This window comes from Plasmodium relictum (genome assembly GCF_900005765.1).
Source record: "Plasmodium relictum strain SGS1 genome assembly, chromosome: 12".
NCBI classification, from domain to species: Eukaryota; Apicomplexa; class Aconoidasida; order Haemosporida; family Plasmodiidae; genus Plasmodium; species Plasmodium relictum.
This window is the reverse complement of record NC_041690.1, coordinates 1,275,862-1,300,490: the sequence shown is the minus strand read 5'-3', so window position 1 is coordinate 1,300,490 and position 24,629 is coordinate 1,275,862. Positions and strand designations below refer to the sequence as shown.

At 18.6% G+C, this 24,629-nt stretch overlaps 7 protein-coding genes across 7 annotated transcripts; 3 read left to right on the top strand and 4 right to left on the bottom strand.

Annotated features, from left to right (window-relative positions):
* Positions 1–690: 690 nt before the first annotated feature.
* On the bottom strand, positions 691–1,908 carry pdhB (pyruvate dehydrogenase E1 component subunit beta, putative; the record flags this gene model as incomplete). Its single annotated transcript, XM_028678143.1, has 1 exon — positions 691–1,908. One exon carries the CDS (start codon positions 1,906–1,908, stop codon positions 691–693), a length of 1,218 nt encoding a protein of 405 aa, XP_028534462.1.
* A 2,361-nt stretch (positions 1,909–4,269) lies between these two features.
* On the top strand, positions 4,270–11,934 carry PRELSG_1234500 (conserved Plasmodium protein, unknown function; the record flags this gene model as incomplete). Its single annotated transcript, XM_028678142.1, has 1 exon — positions 4,270–11,934. One exon carries the CDS (start codon positions 4,270–4,272, stop codon positions 11,932–11,934), a length of 7,665 nt encoding a protein of 2,554 aa, XP_028534461.1.
* An 808-nt stretch (positions 11,935–12,742) lies between these two features.
* On the bottom strand, positions 12,743–13,590 carry CEN2 (centrin-2, putative; the record flags this gene model as incomplete). Its single annotated transcript, XM_028678141.1, has 3 exons — positions 12,743–12,970; positions 13,132–13,286; positions 13,467–13,590. The coding sequence occupies 3 exons, from the start codon at positions 13,588–13,590 to the stop codon at positions 12,743–12,745; spliced, it is 507 nt and encodes a 168-aa protein (XP_028534460.1).
* Positions 13,591–15,628: 2,038 nt separating this feature from the next.
* PRELSG_1234300 (conserved Plasmodium protein, unknown function) lies at positions 15,629–17,500 on the bottom strand (the record flags this gene model as incomplete). The annotated part of the gene is made up of 8 exons (XM_028678140.1): positions 15,629–15,658; positions 15,836–15,991; positions 16,067–16,160; positions 16,232–16,347; positions 16,434–16,484; positions 16,648–16,759; positions 16,894–16,960; positions 17,062–17,500. The coding sequence occupies 8 exons, from the start codon at positions 17,498–17,500 to the stop codon at positions 15,629–15,631; spliced, it is 1,065 nt and encodes a 354-aa protein (XP_028534459.1).
* A 1,027-nt stretch (positions 17,501–18,527) lies between these two features.
* HDP (heme detoxification protein, putative) lies at positions 18,528–19,602 on the top strand (the record flags this gene model as incomplete). The annotated part of the gene is made up of 3 exons (XM_028678139.1): positions 18,528–18,738; positions 18,831–19,033; positions 19,402–19,602. The coding sequence occupies 3 exons, from the start codon at positions 18,528–18,530 to the stop codon at positions 19,600–19,602; spliced, it is 615 nt and encodes a 204-aa protein (XP_028534458.1).
* Positions 19,603–20,061: 459 nt separating this feature from the next.
* PRELSG_1234100 (glutaminyl-peptide cyclotransferase, putative) lies at positions 20,062–21,273 on the bottom strand (the record flags this gene model as incomplete). The annotated part of the gene is made up of 2 exons (XM_028678138.1): positions 20,062–20,259; positions 20,392–21,273. The coding sequence occupies 2 exons, from the start codon at positions 21,271–21,273 to the stop codon at positions 20,062–20,064; spliced, it is 1,080 nt and encodes a 359-aa protein (XP_028534457.1).
* A 2,079-nt stretch (positions 21,274–23,352) lies between these two features.
* On the top strand, positions 23,353–24,609 carry PRELSG_1234000 (40S ribosomal protein S5, putative; the record flags this gene model as incomplete). The annotated part of the gene is made up of 4 exons (XM_028678137.1): positions 23,353–23,359; positions 23,537–23,612; positions 23,702–24,287; positions 24,463–24,609. The coding sequence occupies 4 exons, from the start codon at positions 23,353–23,355 to the stop codon at positions 24,607–24,609; spliced, it is 816 nt and encodes a 271-aa protein (XP_028534456.1).
* Between the last annotated feature and the right edge of the window lie 20 nt (positions 24,610–24,629).

The following is a 24,629-nucleotide window of genomic DNA, read 5'->3' as shown; positions in this document are numbered from 1 at the left end:
ATAATGAATAAAAGGAAGAATTCTTGCCACTATTAAAAATTAAAAAAAAAAAAATCATTGAGCATTAAGAAAAATTAACAAAAAAATATAAATATTTATCTATTTATTTATATGAAATAATTTTTATTATAAAATATTAGATACCTAGATGTAGAAAAAAAATTTAATAAATAAGTTTTAAAAATTTCAATAAATGATTTATATTAATTTTTGTATTTATCTTTAAAATTCTTTTCTTTTCTTTTTTTTTTATACTAAGCTTATTAATAAAAAATGCAAAGTAAAGAAATATATATCTTTTTCTTAATATATCAATTTATTATGGATTAATTGTAATATACTAAAAATTTGATATATCATATAAAAGGTAAAAGTTGAATAAATTCTTATGTGTATTCTCATACTTGATACATAATGTAATATTACTTTATATATTTAGATATAATTTTGATTTTCTCATTAAAATATGTTCACTATTTTGATTTCTATATCTCAGTCCCTCACTATATTTTGCTGCATAATTATATTATTTCTTTTATTATATAATAAATATATGTTTATTACATTACTGTTGCAAGTATATTAATATATCTATATCTATCTATATATAACTTTTGTTTGCAAAATTTATTTATATATAAATATATATATGGAGTTATAATAGCAGATATATATTTTATTTTTCATTTTTTATGAAGAATGTAAATATGTAGACATATAAACTACATCTTCTTTTTTAATTATACAAGCATCTTCATATTTACTTGAATAAGCAATAGGAATATCTTTAGTGCATAAACGAGCAGGTACTCTTTTTAAGTAAGAAGAAAACTTTTCTACTATTTGAGTGTATAATTCAGCACCAATACCTCCAAAACCTGCTGATTCATCTAATATTAAACATTTATGAGTTTTTTTAAGAGAATGTTCTATAGTTTCCATATCAAATGGTTTTAAGGAAATTAAATCTACGATTTCTACATCAATATTAATTTTATGTAACTCTTTTGCAGCTTCTAAGGCTATATGTCTTGTGATACCATAACATAATATAGTTAAATCCTTACCTTTTTTAACAATTTCTGCCTTATCAATAGGTAGCGTATAAGGTAAAAGTGGAATTTCTTCTTCTAAATTATATAATAAAACGTGTTCTAAGAATAAAACAGGATTATTATCTCTAATAGCTGATTTTAATAATCCTCTAGCATTATAAGGAGTTGAGCATGAAACAATTTTTAATCCTGGAATACTCATTAAATAAGATTCAATTCTTTGAGAATGTTCTGGACCTAATTGTTTTCCAACTCCTCCAGGTCCCCTTATAACTACAGGAATATTAAATTGGCCATCACACATATATCTCATCATACATGCATTATTTGAAATTTGATTAAAAGCTAAAATTAAAAAAGATAAATTCATTCCTTCTATTATTGGCCTTAATCCATTAATAGAAGATCCTATGCCTAATCCCATAAAGGCATTTTCACATATTGGTGTATCTAATACTCTTGCAAAACCAAAAAAATGAGCTAAATTTTTCGTTACCTTATACGAACCTCCATATAGTCCTACATCTTCTCCTAGGACATACACATTTTTGTCTTTTTTCATTTCTTCATAAACTGCCATATGCAATGCTTCACTTATATTTCTTTTTACTTTTACATTTTTCAGTTCATTCATATAATTTTGATCATTCAATGTAATTGTATTTTCTTCTGCTACTATATATATCCTATTGGTTTCTTTTAAATGCTTATTTTTTAATCTTATCCCATTAGAAAGGTTTTTACTTGAAACAAAATTTAATGAAGCACTTAACTTTTTTTTTGTTTCACATTTAAATATTAATGATATCCATAAAAAAAAAAATATAATTTTTTTCCTTATTCCTTTCTGCATTATATCTTATTCTTAAATTTTTTTCTATTTATAATATGTTTAATATATATAATGATAGCAAGATATTTTTAAGGCATCTCATAAGGTTAGTTACAAAGTAATTAATAATATAAATTAAAATATATCAAAGAATTACAACAATAACTAAAACAAATTAACTATAATAAAAAAAAAAAAAAAAAGTTTGATAGTGATGTGGAATAATTTAACAATTAATGTGCAACTTTATTAAATGTAAAATTTTAAATAATTATAAGATAAAATAATTTAATAATAATAAAATGATATTTTTGAAATGATCATACGTATTATGAGCACGTTTTTGAAAAGAGACTAAATATATCTATAATGATTTGTAATTCATTATTGAAACAGTATATTTTTATGTGAGAATAATTTATTTTTATAAAAAAAAAAAAAACCAAACTTAAAAGGAAATTTATTTATTGTAATAATATATTTTTACATTGAAATAACTGTTTTGTATGATGAATTTTTTTATATAATGAAAAAAGTAGTTTTTTTTTTTAGCAATCAATAATTTTGTTTTAATTATACATCAAAATGATATAAAAATAAGAAAATACGATATTAAATACAAACGGCATTAATACATAAATAATTTTTTTTATATGTATATATTTTATGCAATACATATATATTTTAATAATTTACAGAATAATATTTAGTATAAAAGTTTTTTTATTTACAAAAAAGATGTATGCATTTAAGTCTAAGAGAAAGTTCAATATTTCATATTTAAAAAAAAAATTATTCTATAGAAAAATTTTTTTTTTTTTTTTTTTTATCACTAAAAATATAAAATTAATCCAAAAAAAATTAGAGAATAAGTAAAAACAATCCTTATATATATTTTTATTTTTCTTTTTACAACTTTTTATTAAAAGAATTTTAATTAAGATACTCAATAGTTCCTTTTAATAATTATTTAAATATTTATCCTTTTTTTTAAATCATTCTAATAAATTTTAATTTCTTTAATATTTAATAAACAACAAATGAATAAGAAAAAAATATTTAAAGACTATAAGATAATTTAATTATAAAAAATTTATGTTAATATATTTTTTTTTTTTCTTTGTATATGTTTAGAGAAAAATAATTTTAAGAAAAATGTAAACAAAATAAAAATATGCTTATAAATTAATATATCATAATTTATCTTTTCAGAAGTAATGCAAACTCATATTTTACAAATAAAAGAGAAAAAATTACTCAAAATATCTACTTACTATATAATTTTTTTTTATATATAATTAATATTACTAAAAATAAAAAAAAAATATTTGAAAAATTACGTATACTATTATAATATAAAATAAAATGAGATTCCTGTATGTATAAATATTTATAAATCTTACATTTATAATCCGAACCAATTTTTTTTTTTTTGTTCAAATAAGTATATATATGCAAATGATTCTTATTCGATAAAAGAAAAAAAAATATTTAATATCAATTAAAAAACATATTTTAAACTCTTACTAAATTTTTTTAAATTACAAAAAAAAATTTTCTCTTAAGAAATACATCCGTTTGTTTTTATTCTTATACATATATATATATATATATATTTTCTTTTTTTTATCTTAATATTTAAAAATAAAGAAAATAGCAAAAATAATTCTTATACTAAAAAATTAATACATTTTAAGTGTGTATAAAATATTTATAAAATGAAATATATAAAATTGCATTCATGCTTTATTTTAAGATAAACATTCGTATGTTGATGGTACGCATATATAAATACAAACTTAATATTTTTTTACATGAAATTTTTTTTTAATAATAAAAATATTATCAAAATATTTTTTTATAGCAAAAAAAAAAAAAAAATATAAATAAATACATATATATATAAAACATAATAATTATGAAATTTCAATTTATTCATGAAAATTATTAAAAATTTTATAAGTATTAAATGAAAAAAAAAAAAAAAAAAGATAAAAAATTGAAAAACCATAAAAACGACAAATTTTATTATCAACAAAAAATGAAAAATTAGAAAAAGCTTTAAAAAATAGAAAATTTGGAAAGAATTAAAATTTTTAAATTTGTTCATATCTACAAGTTATATTGTTAATATATATATATATGTAATATATAAATTTTATATTATCTATAAGAATACTTCATATTTTATATTAATGTTATTTATATATTTGTATATATTCTTGTATATTTATATTCATTACAATTAATAAAAGGAGCAAAATAGAAAAAGTAACGTGCGAATTTTATTATTTTTTTTTTTTTTTGAAAAATAAAAAAGGAAAAAATTATGTTTAAAAGAAAATCTCATTCTCAAATTTTCTGAAAAAAAAAGTGAACGATATGATTTTACAAAGTAGGAAGAGAAAAAACTGTGAAAAGGTTGAAAACAGGAAAGAAAAAACAATTGATAAAGAGATTATATATGAGCAAATATTTTCAACCCCAAAAAAAAATAAGCCAAGATGTTTAGTGACAGCAGATAATAAAAATAACTTGTTAAATTATTTTACTTCTATTTTAAATTTTGAAAATGATGAAAATGAATTTAAAAAAAAGTGGTATATTCATTTATATAAAATATGTTTATATAATGAGAGATTATATAGAAATGATGACAAAGATAAAAATTTAGATAAATCAACTTTAGATTATAATATAGAAAAACTTTTAGTTAAACTACAATATTTGATTGAAAGAAAACTAGATTGTGAAAATTTATATTATCAAAAAATATTAACAATTATCTGTTTATTATTTGATTATTTTCAAAATAAAAAAAATATAAATATAAAAAATTTTAAAAGTTTAAAAGAAGATGAACAAAAAATAGTAGAAACTTATCATAATATAGCGTTAAAACAGAACAAGGAATCAAAAAAAAGGTCATTAAGGTTAACTGCTAATTCTAACTATGGGGATGAAGACGATGAGACACATCAAGAGGAAATAGAAAATGATGAAAACAAAACGGAAATTGGAAAAGAAACAAAATGTTTGAATTTTCAAAAAAATTATTATATAATAGAATTTAAAAATATATTATCCGTTGAAAAAAAGAAATTTAATAATTTAGAAATTTTCTATCATATAACCAATTTTATTATACATAAATATTGGTATTCTCAGGAATATTCTAATTATAATATTTTTATTTGGTTTTTAAATTATATGAATAATAAATTAGATATTAAAAAAGCAATAAGTAAGATAAATGAGCATTTGGAAGTTTTTATTAATTTACACCCCAAAATTTTTAATATTTCTCATGCCAAGAAAAAAAGGAAAAAAAATGTTCATCATCATAATACGAGTAGTAGTTATTTTGAAAATGGAGTTTTAGATTATCCATTTGTTAAAAATAGATTTAAACAAACAGGAGGAGGATTTTCCGATTTAGCTGATATAGAAAAAAAAAATAAACAAAATTTAGAAAATTTAAATAAAATAAATAATTTTGGTAATTTTCAGAGTTCAACTAATTCTTTTTTTAATAATACAATGACAAATATGAAGAATACTAACAATTCTTCATTAAATAATTTTAATTCTTCATTTAAGGGATTCGATCAGAATAATAATATATTTAATAATAAAAATACAGAAAATGGTTTATTCAAAAAGAATATTAATTCCACCTCTATATTTGGCAATGCATTAAATAATAATCAATCGAATAATAACTTAATTCCTAATTATAGAGTAGGACTTTCTAATGACTTAAGTTCACAAAGTAATATGAGCAATTTTAATTTATCAATCAATAATACAAATAATGTTCCTACATCAAACCTTTTTGGCGTTAAAAATAACATAAATAATAACATAGATAACAAAGTTAATACTAACCTGAATATATTAAACGATTCACAGAATAAACCTTTAAGCATTTTCGGATCAAAAAATAACTCCAATTTAAATATATCAAATGCTAATACGTCTAATAATAATTTTTTTGGTTTTGAAAAAACTGGTTTTAATACATTATTTAGAAATGTTAATAATAATGATAAAAATATTTTTTCTCTTAATAATAGTCAGAAAAATAATATTTTTGAAAATAAACAAATAAATAATTTGGATAAAAATAAAGATTTATTAAATGCTTCTCAATCAAATACTACTGCATCCATTTTTAATCCAAAAAATAAAGAGGAAACATCTTTTTCATTGCTATCAGGAAATATAATGAATAGTAATATGAATAATTCCAACATTCCATTGAATTCTAAATCTATTTTTGATAATAATATTAATACATCAAAATCAAATATTTTTTCGAATACCAAAACAGATGAAACTATTTTTAACAAAAGCAGTTCAGGTCATGTAAATATTTTTGGTAGCCAGATGAATGGAATGCAACAAAGTCCATTTAGTAAATCAGCAAATAATTTTAATAATAATATTTTAAATATAAATAATAATAATTTATCAAATAATAATGTCTGCAATAATTTATCTCAAATCAACTCAACATCTCAATCATTTAATCCTTTGAACAAATCACAGAATGAAAATCAACTTGTTACTCTTTTTAATAATGAACATGGGTCAAAAGAATTATTTAAAGATTTAAAATTTTCTAATGATAGTGGTCCAAAATTTAGTGTTAATAAAAAACCTTTATTTTCTAGAAGAACAACAAAAAATACTCTTCTATCTTCTAATGCTTTAAATCAAGAAAATAATATATTTTCTTCATCATATATGAATAAAGATAATTTATTAAATAATCAAGATAAACCACTTAAAGTGATATTTGGTCAAAATAATAATAATAGTATATCTACTACAAATAATACCATATTCAATGTTCCATCTAATAATAATTTATTATGTAATGCTAATAATAATATATTTAATCAAAATTCTAATATGTTAAAGAATACAAATCAGAATATTTTTAATACAGTATCAAATAGTAGTAACAATAACAATAATAATAACAATAGTAATAATAATAATAATAACAGTAATAATAACAATAATAATAATAATAATAATAATTTTGGAAATAATATTTTTTTTAATTCAAATGATATTAATAAAGGTGAAATTAATAAATCACAAAATTTAAGTATTCCTGTCAAAAAATTAACATTAGAAGAAAGAAAAAAAAAAACAATTAAAAATAGTATGTTATCATTATTTTCGAATAATAATAATAATTCCAATGATGCTCATAATGTGGATTCATCATTAGCATCTTCTTCAAAGAATCTTCTAAATGCAAATAACTCTACTAATTTATCCCTTTTTAATATAAATCCATCGGATAATAATTCGATGTCTTTATTCAATTTAAATAAAAATAACAATTTTAACATAAATAATAAAAAACAAAATGTGAGTGATAACAAAATAATATTTGGATCTAACAATAATTTACTGTCGTTCCAAGAAAACACAAACAATGATAATCAAAAAGGTACATTATCCAATAATCAATCTGAAAATAATAATATAAAAAGTAATTTATTTCTTAGTAAAACATTTAAAGAAAAGGAAACAGAAGAAAAAACAAAAAAAGAGAAAGAAAAAGATGAAAGCTCATGTGAGCTTAAAACCAAGAGTATATTTGGATATGTTGAAAAAGATGAAAAAAAAAATAATATAAAAATAGACACAAAAACTTTGTTAATGAATTTACAGGGGGAAAAAAATAAATACAAAACTAAAGATAGCAATTTAGAGCAAAACGTTGAATTGGTATCCAAAGATGATAAAAATACTTTTAAGGGATTTAATAATATACTTCAAAATGATTCTGAAACAAGTATTAAAAAGGAAAAAGACGATAATAAAGAAGAAAAAAATAAAACTTCAATTTTTGCAATCGATAATAACAAAGATGAAAAAAATAAAAGTATATTTAGGTTAGATGATAATAAAGAAGAAAAAAATAAAACTTCAATTTTTGCAATTGATAATAACAAAGAAGAAAAAAATAAAACCTCAATTTTTGCAATTGATAATAACAAAGAAGAAAAAAATAAAACCTCAATTTTTGCAATTGATAATAACAAAGAAGAAAAAAATAAAAGTATATTTAGTGTAGATGATAATAAAGAAGAAGAAAATAAAACTTCATTTTATGCAATTGATAATAACAAGGAAGAAAAAAATAAAAGTATATTTAGTGTAGATAATAATAAAGAAGAAAAAAATAAAACTTCAATTTTTGCAATTGATAGTAATAAGAAAGAAAAGGAGAACTCTATATTAAAATCAGGAAGTGAAAGTACATTTGCATTGAATAATAATAATAATAGTGCTTTAAGCATGAAAGACTTAGATGAAAATAAGTTCAGAGATAATATAAATTATGATGATGTGAAGAATAGAAAAAGAAGGAGAAATTTTGATATAGAAGAAAAAGATGAATCTGGCACCAATGACCAGGAAAAAGGAAAGCTTTTTAACAAAGAAATAACAGTATTTGACAAAGAATCAAAAATTAATGGAAAAAATGATTTAAAAGAATTATGTATGAAAAATGTAAATGATAATAATATGTATTTTAATGAGAAGAATATAAATAATGATGAAAGTATGTTTTTTAAAAAAAGTAAAATTGGTAATGCATTGAATGATACTAAAAATATATTAAATACATTGAAATTTCACAGTATATCTAATAATGATATAAAAAATGATGTTTTTAGTGAAGATAAAAAAAATGAATCAGTGAATGAAACAAAGATAACTTTTAAAGAAAATAATTTAGTTGAAAAAAATGTTTTCAATGTAAATGCTGAAACACATATAGATAATAATATTTTAAATAATGATAACAAATGTATTAATGAAATCAGTAATCTTAAAAGTGATGATTTTCATTTAAAACAAAATCCAGTTGAAGACTTAAACTTTATGAAAAAAAACAAAAATGAAGAAAAAAAGACAGAAAACTTTATTAATAATAGCTTAAATTTAAAAAATTCAGAAAGTAACAATATACAAAAAGAAGAGAGAATTATATTGCAAACGAATTATAATTTACAAAATCATAACAACGAAAATATAATAGATATAAATCAAAAGGAGAAAAATTTTAAGGAGAATGAAATAAATAAAATTAGAGTTATGAAGAGGCAAAGAGAAGATATATTTGATCATGATGAAAAAATGCTCATGCGAGAATATTTAATACACCAAGAAAGTAGTTATAACGATATAAAAAATACAAGAAAGGAAAATACCATTACTTATAGAAAAACAATTGATAGAATAGTTGAATATAACAAAAAAATATCGTTTGACAGCATTGAAGTAGATTTAGATAAAGATATGTTAGATCTACAAGATTTAAGACAAAACTTATTTTTATGCGTTTTAAATTTTCATTTAAATTATTGGGCAGAAAAAGTTATTTTATTTTATCCACATAATGAAAAAATAAACAAATTTTGTAATAGATTAATTAAAATTAAAAATGAATTTGATGAAACATATAATTTTACTTTATTTGAGCGAATACATGAATTATCAAAAAAATTATTAAAATCTTTAGATAAAAATTGTTGTATTTATGAAAGTGTTTTGTTTTTATCAACAGAAAATATTAATGTGCTAAAAAATGCTAAACTTTCATTATTTGATGCATTTAATATTTATCATTTTTGGTATCAAAAAAATAGTGGTGATATCCAAAAAAATTTTCAGAATTTCATGTATACGAATAAAATTTATCCTTGCTACTTAAATTATTATATGAATTTATATAAAAATAATAAGTCTTTTAATTATAAATATTCAGATTTAAACCAGAAATTTGATCAAAAAAAAAGTAAAAAAAAAAAAAAAAAAAATTCAAACGCCAATGTATCTACCCTATATTCATCATCAAGTTTGCATAATAATCAATATACACCATATTCAATTTATAAATTAGTTACAACAAATTTAAAACATAAAAAAAAAACAATTGAACAATGTAATAGTGATTTTTCTTATAGCAATAATGTAAATTGTGATATTTACAAAAGTAATAAAAATAAGAAACAAAAATATGACAAGTTAGATGATAGAAAAGAGGAAGAAAAAGAAGAGGAAGAGAAAGAGGAAGAAAAAGAGGAAGAGGAAGAGGAAGAGGAAGAGAAAGAAGAAGAAGAAGAAGAAGAAGAAGAAGAAGAAGAAGAGGAGGAAGAAGAAAGTGAAGAGACAGAGGAGGAGGATGAAGAAGATGAAGATGATCAACGAAAAAATAAAGATGAAAGTTATTTAAAAGAAAATAACTTAATGAATATTTTAAATTCTAATAGTAGTGATATATCTGATGTATTGGATAATAATTACAAAAATGAATCATTGAATATAAATATAAAAGAAAAGTACATATATTTTGCAAAAATAAAAAGTAGAAAAAGCAAATTTAAATTACCTTCTCATATAAAAGTAAAAAAATTAAGTGCTTGTGAATGTATCCTATTAGAGTTAATGCTAAAAAATAATATTTTAAATGTATTGAAAAAATATAAAATTTTTAAAATGGAAAAATATGAATATTTGTACATTAATTTATTAGCAATGCTGAAGCATTATAATTATTTTTCAACTGATAAAGTAGAAAATATAGATGATATGAAGAAAAATCAATTTTCAAATTTGAGTGAAACAAATAATAATTTGAAAAATAATATTGATAATTTAAAAGAAAAATCTATGAATTCAAAAAATGAGAAAATTAATATATTAAAGAAACTTTGTGATAAAAATTTGTTATATTACATAAATATTCAATTAAAAAATATATCTCACTTAATGAGTTATAATGAAATTGAAATAGCATGTGCTTATTTAAATCATATTAAAAATAATTTATACGTTATGTTTCAGATGCCTATATTATTATTTAATGTATTATTTGACAGAATTGTACATTCATACAATGATTATATTATTTTAGAAAATTTTTTCAATAATTCATATTTATTTAGTGATTTCAGATATGAGTATATTTTTAAAACAAAAATAGCCTATATGCTTTTCAAAAAATTTTATTCTTTGAACGATATTGAAAATGCTATAAAATTTGCTTTATATTTTGAACGTTATAGAACAAAGTCACAAAAGAATAATATATATAATGATTATATATTTCATAAAAATTTGATTAATTCCTATATTAAAGTTCACGAAGATATTATTCCAACAGAATGGATAAATCTACAAAAATCCAACGGGGAGTTAAATAATGTAAATGATTCAGAGTATTTAGATTATTATTCATTCTTTTTCAAAGATATATCCAAATGTATAAAATTTAATATTATAGAAAAAATAATAAGTTTTAATATTTTTAGTTTACATAAAGAAGATTACAATACTAGAGTTAAAACAAGTGCTAATAATGAAGAAAACAAATTTGCATGCTATTTTCTCTACATGGTTAATAAATCACTCTTAGATGATTTAGTTAATATATATTCATTAAAAGGAGAATATTTTTATAAAAAAATTTCAACTAGCTTGATAAATCATACTTTGGTAAAAGATTATGAGAAAGTTCATAATAAACACTTTCATTTATATACTCAAGTGGCAAATATAAATGATTTTATGAAAATGCATTTTTTTGAATACATCAATTTTTTTAAAAAAAAAGAACTTTATCATATGGAAAAATCAAATAATGAGAATCAAATTATGGATAACTTAGTTAATGTAATAAAAGTAAATGGCAAAAAAGTAATTGAAGTAATTAATACACTAGTAGAAATAATTATGAAAATAGAAAAAGAAATTATAAATGATATCAATATATATATAATTATAAATTTGAGAAATATAATTATTGATACTTTATATTTATTTAAATATGTTTTCAATAGCAAAGATTTTTCACTAAATATTGTTGAAGATATGTATAGAAATCTATTAGCATTTAATAATACTATTTATTCCACTTTATCTGATGATTCCTACATTTATCCAAAAGAACAAATCAAAGAGTTGTTTACATATATAAAACATAAATTTACTAATCAGCATTCAATAAATTAAGTTTAATTAGATGTGCATACTTAAGTTAAAAATATATTTTATAATTCTTAAAATCTTTATTTTTTTTTATAATTCATTATATATATATATATAATTACAAACATGTTTGCATTTATATAACATCATTAGAGTTTTTTTTATTCAATTTTTTATGTTAATATTTCACGAAATTCTTAATATATATAAAATGTTTTTAAATTATCAAAAAAATTTTATTTAAAAAAAAAAAATAATCAATATTTCATTTATAATGAAAATAGAAAATAAAAAATTTTAGAATATGTATATAATGAAAAATATTTTTATAAAAATATGAAGATTTAGCATTGCAAAAATACTTAAAAAAGCGTTTATGTTATTGTATTTTCTCTTTAAAATATATATATACATTTATGTATATAGGCATAAATACAAATGGGAAAATAAATTACTAAAAAAAAGAAAAAAATTGTTATTATTGGTATCTCTTATACAAATATGCGGTTTATATAAATCAACTAATTATATATATGTATATTTAATATATTGAATTGTAGAATTTCCTATAGTGATACAATAAATATTTTTCTATATTGTAATTTTTATATAATGAATTGTATAGAAATACTATGGTATTATATATAATCGTAACTTTTAATCAAATAAACTTATATAATTTTCTGATATAATAATAATAAAACAAAAAATTGATCTGGAATTAATAATTTGCTATAAATCGATTCAAAAAAAATGTAAAAAATTTTAAAAGAATTTATATAACTAAAATTTTTTCTTCCCCTTTTCCTATTAAATAATTTAAATAATTTTCTTACAGAAAATTTTTTTTTGTCATTATTGTATAAAAATCTTCAAAAGAAATTTCTCCTTCTCCCTTAGAATCAGCACGATCTATCATGTCTCTTAATTCTTCATCAGTTAATGTTTCTCCTAATTCTTTTGCAACTCTTTTTAAATTTTTTAATGAAATTGTGCCTGTTTTATCATCATCAAATAAATTAAATATTCTTTGAATACCTTCTCTTGTGTCTTTATTTCCCTGTTTAAATAAAAAAAAAAAAAGAAAACGTTTATTTGAAAAGGGATATTTTTAATAAAGAAAATAATTTGTAAGGAGAAAATAATATTTTACAATAAATTTTATTTAAAATGTGGAATAAAAAAAAGAAAAAAAACATAAAAAAAAAAGAAAAAAATTACTAATTTTGAAGTTATGACTTCCATAAATTCTTCAAAATCAATTGTTGAATAACCGTCTTTTTCTAAATCCGCTATCATTCTAAATATCATAGGGTTTTTTACATCTAAACCTAAACTTTGCATTGCACATTTTATTTCTTTGGGATCTATCGTACCTTTAATATTAAAAACAAAATAAACAAAAAAAAATAATTTAAATAATATAAAGTTATAAATAAAAATAATAATAAATTATGAAAAAAACTAACATGAAACAAAGAAAAACAAGTAATTATAAAAGAGAATGTAAAATAATAACAAAAAATTGTATCATAAATATTATATGACTTATATACCAGTTCCATCTGTATCTAATAAATTAAAAGCTTCCCTTATTTCTTCAATTTCATCTTCTGTGAAACCAGGTCTATCAGTAAAGCTTTTCTCGTATCTTCTTCTTATTGAAGTATTTTCTGTCATTATTTTATTACGTGATATTTCTTCTTTAAAAATAAGTATTTTTTTTTTTTTCTCTGTTTATTATTAAAATTCTCTCTGTAAATTCTTTAATGTATTATGTATATTTATATTTTAATATGCTGTTATTAAATATAATATTTTCTACTAAATTGTTTACCATTAATTTTTTTTTTTTTATTGAATAATTATATGCAATAATTTAACACTCTTATTAATCAGTATTTAATGAAATTATATCATACTCTTTGAAACAAATATATAATTACACTTTATATTTCTTAAAAAATCTTCTTATATGTATTCACTTTTTATTTTTTTATTTTATTTAAAAAAAAATTTAAATAATAAATTTAAATTTCATATTTATTTTTACACTAATTTTTTACATCATTTTTTAAATTTTATCGCATGTTTTTTTTTTTTTTTTAAGTAAAAAAATTCTCCAATATTTAAAAAAGATATGAATTTTTTTTTTTAAACTATATTTAAAAGTTTATTACCTAATTAAAAAGTATTTTATTATTTTATATATATATATATTAATATGCTATTCTGTTTATATATGATGGATAGTAATAACAAAAAATATATTTTTATCATATATATTTTTATTTATTTTCTAGTGTGTAAGAGGTTTTTCTGCAATTAAAAAAAAATTATTTTACTAATTTATATAGAAAAAGAAAAAATACAATAATCTTAGTTATTTAGAATTTTAATTCTTAATATTACTTTTATATTTAATACGTTTATTTGATTTATTAGTAAGTTTCTTTTTGTTTTTAATGCGTATTGTTGGTTAAATGATTTTTTCTCTATAAAGAACTTTAGTGTAAAATTACGTAAAATAAATTTACCGAGAAACATACTTTTCTTTTCACTTAAAATATATCCTTGTTATTTCATCAATTTTTTTTTTATTGAGAAAATTATTATGAAATTTACAAATCTATAAAGAAATAGATTTAATTTAGTATATTTTTTATACCTTCAGAAAAAAAAAAAGACAAAAATTTGAGAACTTGTAAATTAAAAATAACAAAAAAAGAATATAAAAGTTTATATAAATATGTAAATGTTTTCAAAAAGCATACTGAGTTTATTTTAATATAAATAAGACAATTTTGTTACAATAATAACTAAATTTTCTTACCATTATTTACATTATTATTTTTATTAATATTGTACTTTGTAATTAGTATTTAAAATTGTGTTATATAATTTCTTTTATATTTTGTCATTAATTTCTTTATTTTACTAGGAATTATTAAATAATCATATGACGTATATAAATCTTACTATTTTTTATATAATTATTAATATCAAATACAAAAAAAAAAAAAAAAAAAAAAAAATATAAATATTAAATTTACAAATTGCAAAAAATTAACGACATTTTTTTTCATTTATCTAATGATATATAAAGTCATTTCTTTGTAGATTTAAAAAAAAGAATAAATAATAAAAACTGTATATATATAACAAAATTTAAGATAACTTTTTATATATTATTCCTTTTAATAATGTACAACAAATGAATTATTATAATTGAAGTATTTATCTTTTTAATAATATATGTTCAGAGTTTTATTCAAACTATATTTTTAATCTTTTATTTTAAAAAGTTCAAACAATAAAAAATAAGCATCAAAAATGAAATACACAACATAAAAAAATAGTTATAAAAATAATGTTAAAATGATCAACTGTTAACGCACTTCAATGCATATCCCAAAAAAAAAAAAAAAATAAAAATAAATATATATATATAAAAATTACCTTTTCAAATTATTTAATAATTTATTATATATTGTTTTATTGTTTTTTTTTTTTTTTTTTGCTACAAACAATGATAAAATAAAAAATATTTTGAAAAAAAAAATTACATTTAAATAGAATATCTTTATGTAAAAAGGAGCAAAAAATAAAAATATTTATTAAATAAAGAAAGAATAAAAGGATAAGAAGAAAAATGTTTCTACAAAATTAAAATGATTTGCTATTCTAATTAAAAATATTTCAATGAATAAAAGTAAACTCAGATGTCTAGAAAATTTAAGTAAATGGCCTATAAATAAAATTGAAGAAAAAAATATAAAAATAAAAATATAAATAGAATTATAGAACAAAAATATTAAATAAGTGATAATAAGAAAACATATTAATCGTTACAAAATAAGAAATGATGAAAAATTAAAAAAAACTTTAAGTAAAAAAGAATACAAACTAATTAAAATAAAATTACCTCTTTTATTAAATATGTTATTTCTGAAATATCTTTACATTTTTTTATATTTTCGTTTATGTATGATAAAATATTTTGGTCATAAGGATTTATTTCTACTTGAACATTTTCCGATTCATAATTATTTACTTTGAATTGCATTATATTTCGTGGTGTCTAAATAAAAAAAAATAAAATAAAAAGTTATTAAAAAAATTGAAAAAAAATAAAAAAATAATTAAATAAAATTACCATAAATTCAAAAATTATATAATATGGTGTTTTTTCTATTATTTTTAATGGTGATAATTGGGTAGTTTTCATATTCCTTTCTACAGTTTTTATACTGAATTAAAACAAATAAATAAATAAATATTAATTATATTTACTATGAATAAATTAAAATGTTTTTAATACTTTTCCTCCAATATTTTAATTCTTTCTTTGCAATCTAGTGCGTCAGAAAAATCTATGTCTATTTCTTTTCTTTTCCTTTTCATGTAATTGTCGTATTTTTCTATTTTTTCATTTAACTGAAAAATTAAAAAAAAAAAAGAGAAAATTAAAATTAATACTAGGAATTTATTTAATGAATTAATTTATTATTTCATATTTATACCTTATTGATTTCCTTTTTAATTTTACTTATAGTTTCATCCATCTCATTATTCTTTATAGTAGAAAAAATTAAAAGTAATTATATATTTTTTTTTTTGTTTAATATTAACATATGTGATATATATGTAAAAAGAAAATAATAGGTACATAATAAACTTTTATAAAAAATATTTTAAAATAAAAATAATACTATGTTACACATATATGTCATTTACTTTTTTTTTATTTTCTTCAAATGCTTTATCAAATTTTTCCACTTTTTCTTCTAATTCTAATTTTTTTAATCTTTCTTCTTCAAACTTAATTTTTTGATTTCTTTCATTCAATCTTAAAAATTGGAATATCATTTAAATAAAAAGTATATGAATAATTAAAATTTAACATAGAGAAAAAAAAAAAAAAAAACATTTCAGTTATATGAATTAAATAAAAAAAATAAGGTTTTATTATGAATTTCTTACTTTAATTTTAAATTCTCTACATGATCAATGAGAAAAGAATCAGCGGAAAATAAAGTATTTACAGCTTCTATTAAAAATATAAATTTTTTTTAAGATTATAAATTATGATTTTCTTTTTCTCTTTATAAAATTATTTTACTTTTTTGTTTCTTAAATAATTTTTATTACCTGATGTATTATTAAATAATAAATCTAACAAATTAGAAATTTCATTTTCTAATTGTTTTACTCTAGGCTTATCACTATATTCCTTACATTGACGAACAAATTTTTCATATGATTCAATTATTAATTCTTGATCACTTTCGTTTAAATTCAAATTTCCAAAATCATTTATATTTTTAATATAATTTAAAAAATCTAGACATAAATTATATAACGTTTTTATTAAATTTTCATCAATTTCATCTTCTAAATCATTTTTATTTTCTTTAGTATCTTTTATGAATTCAAAAATTTCATTAAATTTTTGATAAAAAGGGTAAAATAAATCGTTTGTGTGATTAGTATCATTAATTTGCATATTTTCATTATATTTTCTTTCTTCTTTATAGGAATTTAACTTATTCATATCATTTTTTTTAACAAGAATTGGCATATTTTCCATTTTTCCTTTTTTTTAAGTAAAACATAAAATTAAATTACAATTACTTTTTTATTTTTTAATCTATAAAGAATTTAATGATAATTTAAAAAAAAAAAATAACAAAAAAAAGTTAAAACAAAGCGTATTCTTTGTGAACATAAATTTAATAATAAAACTCTGAAATTAAAATGTATAGATTTATACAATAAAAATGAATATATATATATATTTTTAAGTATTTATTTTAAATTATTGTTAAAAATTTTATTTTAAAGTATAACTTTATAAAATTTAAAATATACTCTGAACTTTAAAATTTTCTAATATTTTTTTATTAATTATAAAAATTTGAATAAAAAAAAATTTCTGAAAAATTTACACTTCAAAATTTTTTTTTCCTTTTTACTTGAAAAACATGAATAGTTTATGTAACAAAATTTTTTCAATGGTTAGTTTTCTCTTTTAAAACAATGTATATTTTATTTTAAAAGTTAATAGTTTAATTTTAATAAAAATATATATATGTATATATATAATTAAAAGTTTTTAAAAAAATAGCATTTACTAATATAAAAGGAGATCAATTAAAAAAAAAAAAAATTATATAAAGTATATTAAATATGCATATATTAATTATAAATTTTTTATTTTTAATATATGAGTATGCTTAGATATTTTCTTTTAAAATTGTGTAAGCATAATATTTTTAAGGAGTATATTGTTTATACAATTTAAAAATAATAATGGATATATGTTATAGTGTTCTTTACTTTTTTTATTATCAAAAATAAAAAAAGAAAAAGTAATAAATTAAAATTGTAATAATTAAGACAATAAAATATTATATGAAGTATTTTTTTTAGTACAAATACCACATATATACATTTGTTAATTTTTATATAAAACTCTAATACAAAAAGACAAGATCGTAAATTTTGTAGCTATTTTACTTTTTTTTTTTTTTAGGAGTAAATAAAAAATGATTATTTAAATAAAATAAAAAGAATTTCTTTTATCTAATAAATATATAAGAATATATACAAAAAATATGAAAAATAGTTATAATTTAATTATTAAAAGGCTGTACACTCGTAGTGGTGGATTAAGAAAACCGCAGAAAGTAACAAATGATCCTGAAAGTATTAATAGAAAAGTTTATTGGTGTTTTGAACATAAACCTATTAAAAGGACAATTGTTAATTTGATTTTTTCACATAAGGAATTAAAAATTTTCTCTAAATTTTTAAATCATCCTAGTGGTACTAATTTATATTACCACATTCTAACATTTTATTATTTATTTACATTTAGTTATTTTATTACATTTTTTTTTTCTCCCACTTTTTATTAGTTGGCGCATCATTAATTCATGAATTATCTTTAGAAGGGCCATTTACAGGATTTCTACCATCAAATGAAGCATTAAATTTAATCAGTTCAGAAAGTTTAAATAAGCTATACAAGGATGATAATAAATTATCTGAATTTGTTTTAAATCATTTTACAAAAGAATTCTGGCTATATAGAGATTTATATGGGTCATCATACCAGCCTGTTAGCATAAAACTTGAAATACATATTTTATTTAAATTACTTTTTTAAAACATATATATATTTATATACTTTAATTCCATATGTATATATTAATGAATATTAAAAATATATGTATGTTTTAAAATATTTAAAAATAATATTTTTTTACAATTTTTAAATAATCATTTTTATGTTCCTGGTTAAGATGATTATTTTTATTTTTCTTCATCATATTAAAATTTTGAAATGAAGTTAATATTAGTAAAATAATTTTTATGTTTTATATTTACAATTTATTAATATACATAACAGAAGTAGTACAAAATAATATTTAATTTTCATTGTAAATTTATGTTGACTTTTTTTTTTTTTTAATTCTATTTTTACAGTGGCTGATATATAATGAAAAAAGAGAAGCACCAGAAAAAATCACTAATTTAATCAATAATGATTTAATAGTAAAAATAAAGGGAGATTTTAAGAATTGTGATCATTCAATTTATTTAAACGAATCAAAAATTATCAGACCCAACATGAAATGCCATAATGGAGTAGTTCACATTGTAGATAAGCCAATAATATTTCAATAATATATCAAAATTATGAAATAATCTTTTTTTTTGTAACTATGCAATCTATTTTTCTTAATTATTTATCTATTTAGATTAAATCTATTGTAATTTTTCTTAATTTACTTCAATTTTACAAAATACTTTCAAGTAAATATATTTATGTATATATATTTTTTTTCTATAATTCTTTAATTGATATAAATTATAAAGAGGAGTTTGTAAATTTTGTTTGTCGAAAATATAAACAAATTAAAAGGCTATAAAAAAAAAAAATTGTAAAAATTTTAATAACAGTGAAATAAATAAAATTAATTATTTTAATAAATAGATATTTCTTTAATGTGATAAAAATAATGCTATGGTATAATACTCAAAGAAGCAAAGTAAAATTTTTGACAAAAAAAAAGTTATATATATTGCATTTAGGAAACAAAAAAAACGGTAATAAAAATAATTATATCTTGAAAATCCTCATAATTATTTTAAATCTAATTTAAATTTCTCTTTCAGTAGTACTTTTTGTGCTAGTTCATTAATCTTTTTTGTAATTTTTATTTCAAAAATATTGGACCAATTTTTTCCAGTTACGAATAATGTTGGATTCCGTTTATTTTTGTTATTGAGACTTATTGCTATACCATTTAAAACATCATCTATATGTTCATCAATATGTTTCTAAAAAGGAAAAAAGTTATAAAATATTCAAATTTACATATATATATATATATAGAAAATGTGTTATAAAAATGCAGTACAAAATTATGTAAAATTTGATATGTATATAAAATAATGTAAGAAAATTCATACGTAATTATCGCATTTTTTAATTAATCCATCTAGGTTAATTAACTTAACACATGCCCCTGTTTCAATATTTATTTCAATTATTAAGTTAGTCAAAAATATATTTGCAAAAATGGTTTCTGAGTATGAATGATATTCTAATTCATTAACACTATCAATAACAAAACCTGCGCAGGTTATTTTTATTTTATTTAATACAAATATTTTCTCTGTTTTTTTAAATTCATTTGGAATTTGAAGTTCATATAAATATTCATCTCCTGTAGTAGTCCACAATTTTTGACTTAATGCAAAATTCTCATTTTTTAATGCCTCAACAGATTGAAAGGCATCTATGTTCGAAGTTAAACCATAACCATTTAAATCAAAAATAAATGTATGATACAATTTTAATGTTTCATAATCATAAGCAAATATTTTATGTTCTTTAAAAGTTAACTGCAATATAAACTTTTTATATGTCAATGGTTCAATAATAAAAGTGCTTCCTTCTCCAAAATATTGGGGACCTAAATTAGTATATCTTATAGTGTTACCAGTTGTTAAATCAAATTCTCTTAAAAAACTTGAATTGTATAATCCTACTGATTCAATTAATTTATCTTTTTCTGAAAAAAAAATCCCTTGAGTAAAAGGGTGTACTTTTTCAGACATTCCTTTAATTAATGGATCTATTTTTATTTCTTTTCCAATTGAAGGATCATGAATATGTTTATATTTATTCAGTACTTCATATGTATGAGAATGAATAACTACAGGAAAAATGTCATTATCTTTTATGTTTTTAATAATATAATATGTAAATAAAATACCTGCAACTAAGAATAGTACTAGTATTAAAATGGTAATCACCACGAACCTCCTAACTAATCTACACAAGCACATTTTAAATTATAATATATTAAAAAGAGCTTAGTGAGATATGTAAATATATATAAATATATATATGTATACAAAAAAAATAAATTATATTAATAAAATAAATAATATAGAATTGTGTTGTATATTCGAGTACAATTTGTCCTATTTTTACACAAAAAAAAAAAAAAAAGACTAAGAAAACAAGGTGCTTCATATACTTAATACACACTATTTTTATAGTATTTATAAACAAGAAAAAAAAAAATTAAGAAAATTATAATCTTTCAATACATTTTTTAAATATATAAAGAAATGAAAATTTTTTAAAATATATACGTTTTATATTTTTTCCCAATTTTTTTTTAAGTTAATTTGTTTTAAGCACATATATTATATATTTAAACCATTTAAATATTTATTTTCAAAAGAATTATTGCATGCTTAACTTTTGTTTGTCGTTAATATATATAACAAAGAAATAAATTATATAAACAAATTCTACATATATTCACTTTATATATAAATAAATAGACAATTATCTAAATAGGGTTGTATGCTTGTGGAAAAGCCCATACTAGAATGTAATATATATTTAACCTGAATTTAATTTCAGATATTCCCCAATGATCATCCGATAAAATTTTTTTCTTTAAAATTCTCTTATTAGCCATATTTGTTAATACTTTTTTATTTTTTTACATTTTGTATCTATTTCTATTTTTTAAAAAAAAAACAAATCCTATGTGTAATAATACATAGAAGAAAAAAAAAAAAAAAATCATTTAACTGTATTAACTCATTTATACGTATTATTTTCATATAAAATAAAAAAAAATTGTCTAGATCTTTTTATCACTTTTCATAAAAAGTTATTTAAAAAAAAAAGAAAATTATGTTAATTTTGTTAATTTACATAATAAAGCATAATAATTTTATTTACAATGATTATTAATTTTTTTATTGAAAAACTACTGATATTATACGAGTAATTTAAGCTAATGTTTTACATTGAGAATTAAAATTAATGAATAAAACAAAAAAGCTTCAAATGAATATTGATTTTTAATAAAGTATTTTATCTACTACAAGTAATTTAAATTAAAATGAAATATAATTACAACTTATTTTTTAAATATATAAAAAAATTGTATACATATAAAAGGTTAAACATAAGATGTTAAAAGCTTATTTGGAAATAACATTGAAAAATCCATCGAAGCAAAAAAAAAAAAGATTTATTTTTGTTTATATATATGGATATATGATTTATGAAAAATAAATATGGAATAATTTTGCTGTTTGAATCAAAAAATTTATATTTTTCATACCTTTATATTAACCAAAAAAATATATATTTTTATCGATAAATAAATTGAAAAATGAAAAAAATTTTAAGTATTTGAAGTGATTAAAGTGGATAATTATTTAAAAAAGGTATTTTTCATAAATACAATAATTTAAAGAATCAATAAGGAATTCTTTATATTAAAAACATAATGTAAAAACTTATAAAAAGTTAAATCTATAGCAATTAAAGTTTAATAATTTTTTACCTATTTTAGGGAACTTAAAAATATCATTTTATGTATTGTATGTTCTTTTATATTACATTCACTAGAAATTTAAACAATTTAAAATTATTTAATCTATGAATTTTTCTTTTTTTTTTTTTTGTTTAATGATTAATTTAAAATTTTGATTATAAAAAAACTAAAATAATTGATAAAATTATCTAAATGAATTCTTTATATTTTCTTTTTTTAAGAAATTAAATAATCATATGCAACTTTTTTTTTTTTTTTTAAAGCAGTTAATACAAATATTTTTATGTTTTTTTTCTATAAAAAAAAAAAATATATTTTTTTGAAGCGTAGGTGATATTACGTAACAGAAAAAAAAAAATTATTTTTTTTAAAAGTTAAAATAGTATTTTTAAGTTATGTAAGAAAAAATACGTTGAATAAAAAAAAAAAACAAATAAAGATTTTATTTAAAGTTAAATAATTAAAAAAAAAAATATATATTATATCATATAAAATCAAAAATATATAATTAAATCTTTTTGAAAAAAGATATATTTAATATTCTAATTGATAATAAACCATGGAAGGTAAATAAAATATTTATATGAAATTTTATTATATTTGTTTTTATTATAATATTACTAATAAATTATTTATATAAACATATTTTTATTTCAAATAAATGATGTAAATGATATATTTAAAATTATTAAAGTTTTGAGATATTTTTTTGCTTATGATAATATAATTTTTTTTTAACAAAGCAGATAGAGCAGGCTTTTCAAGGGGGTTTGGAAGAGGTGTTAGGGGAACAAGAGGTAGAGGCAGAGGAAGAGGAAGGTAAAATATATACATATATATATATATGTAAAAAAAAGAAAATATGTTATATAAATTAAAATATATTATGAATAATTAATAATTTTTAGAGGAAGAGGTTCAGCCGAAGATGATTTAAAAAATTGGGTACCAGTAACAAAGTTAGGAAGACTAGTAAAAGAAGGAAAAATCTCATCAATTGAAGAAATATATTTACATTCATTACCAATTAAGGAATATCAGATTATTGATTATTTTTTTCAACCAAATGAATGTTCTCATCCATTAAAAGATGACGTTGTCAAAATTATGCCTGTACAAAAACAAACACGTGCAGGTCAAAGAACAAGATTTAAGGCATTTGTAGCTATTGGAGATGGAAATGGACATTGTGGTTTGGGAGTAAAGTGTGCAAAAGAAGTTGCAACAGCTATAAGAGGTGCTATTATTGCAGCAAAACTTTCATTAATACCAGTAAGACGTGGATATTGGGGAAATAAGATTGGAGATCCACATACAGTACCAATGAAAGTATCAGGAAAATGTGGAAGTGTTCGTATTCGTTTAGTACCAGCTCCAAGAGGTACACAAATTGTTGGTGCTCCAACCACAAAAAAGATGTTAAACTTTGCAGGAATTAAAGATTGCTTCTCATCATCATGTGGAAAAACGAAAACAAGAGGAAATTTTTTAAGAGTAATATTAATAAAAAATTATTTTTTTCTTTTTTTTGTATTAGTTTCCTCGTTTGTGTTTATATATAACTTCATTGATACATTTTATTCTGTGTTTTTATTCTAAACATATATATATATATATATTATACTTTTAAGCACTTTATCATTGTTTTTTTTTTTTTAATTTTATTTAGGCTATCTTTAATGCTTTAAGTAAGACATATGGATATTTGACACCTGATTTATGGAAAGTAACAAAATTCGATAAATCTCCTTATGAAGAATGGTCGGAATTTTTAGAGACATACCAGAATCTAAAAGGAATTAAAGCTACCGTTTAGTTATAGAAAATAGTTACTTC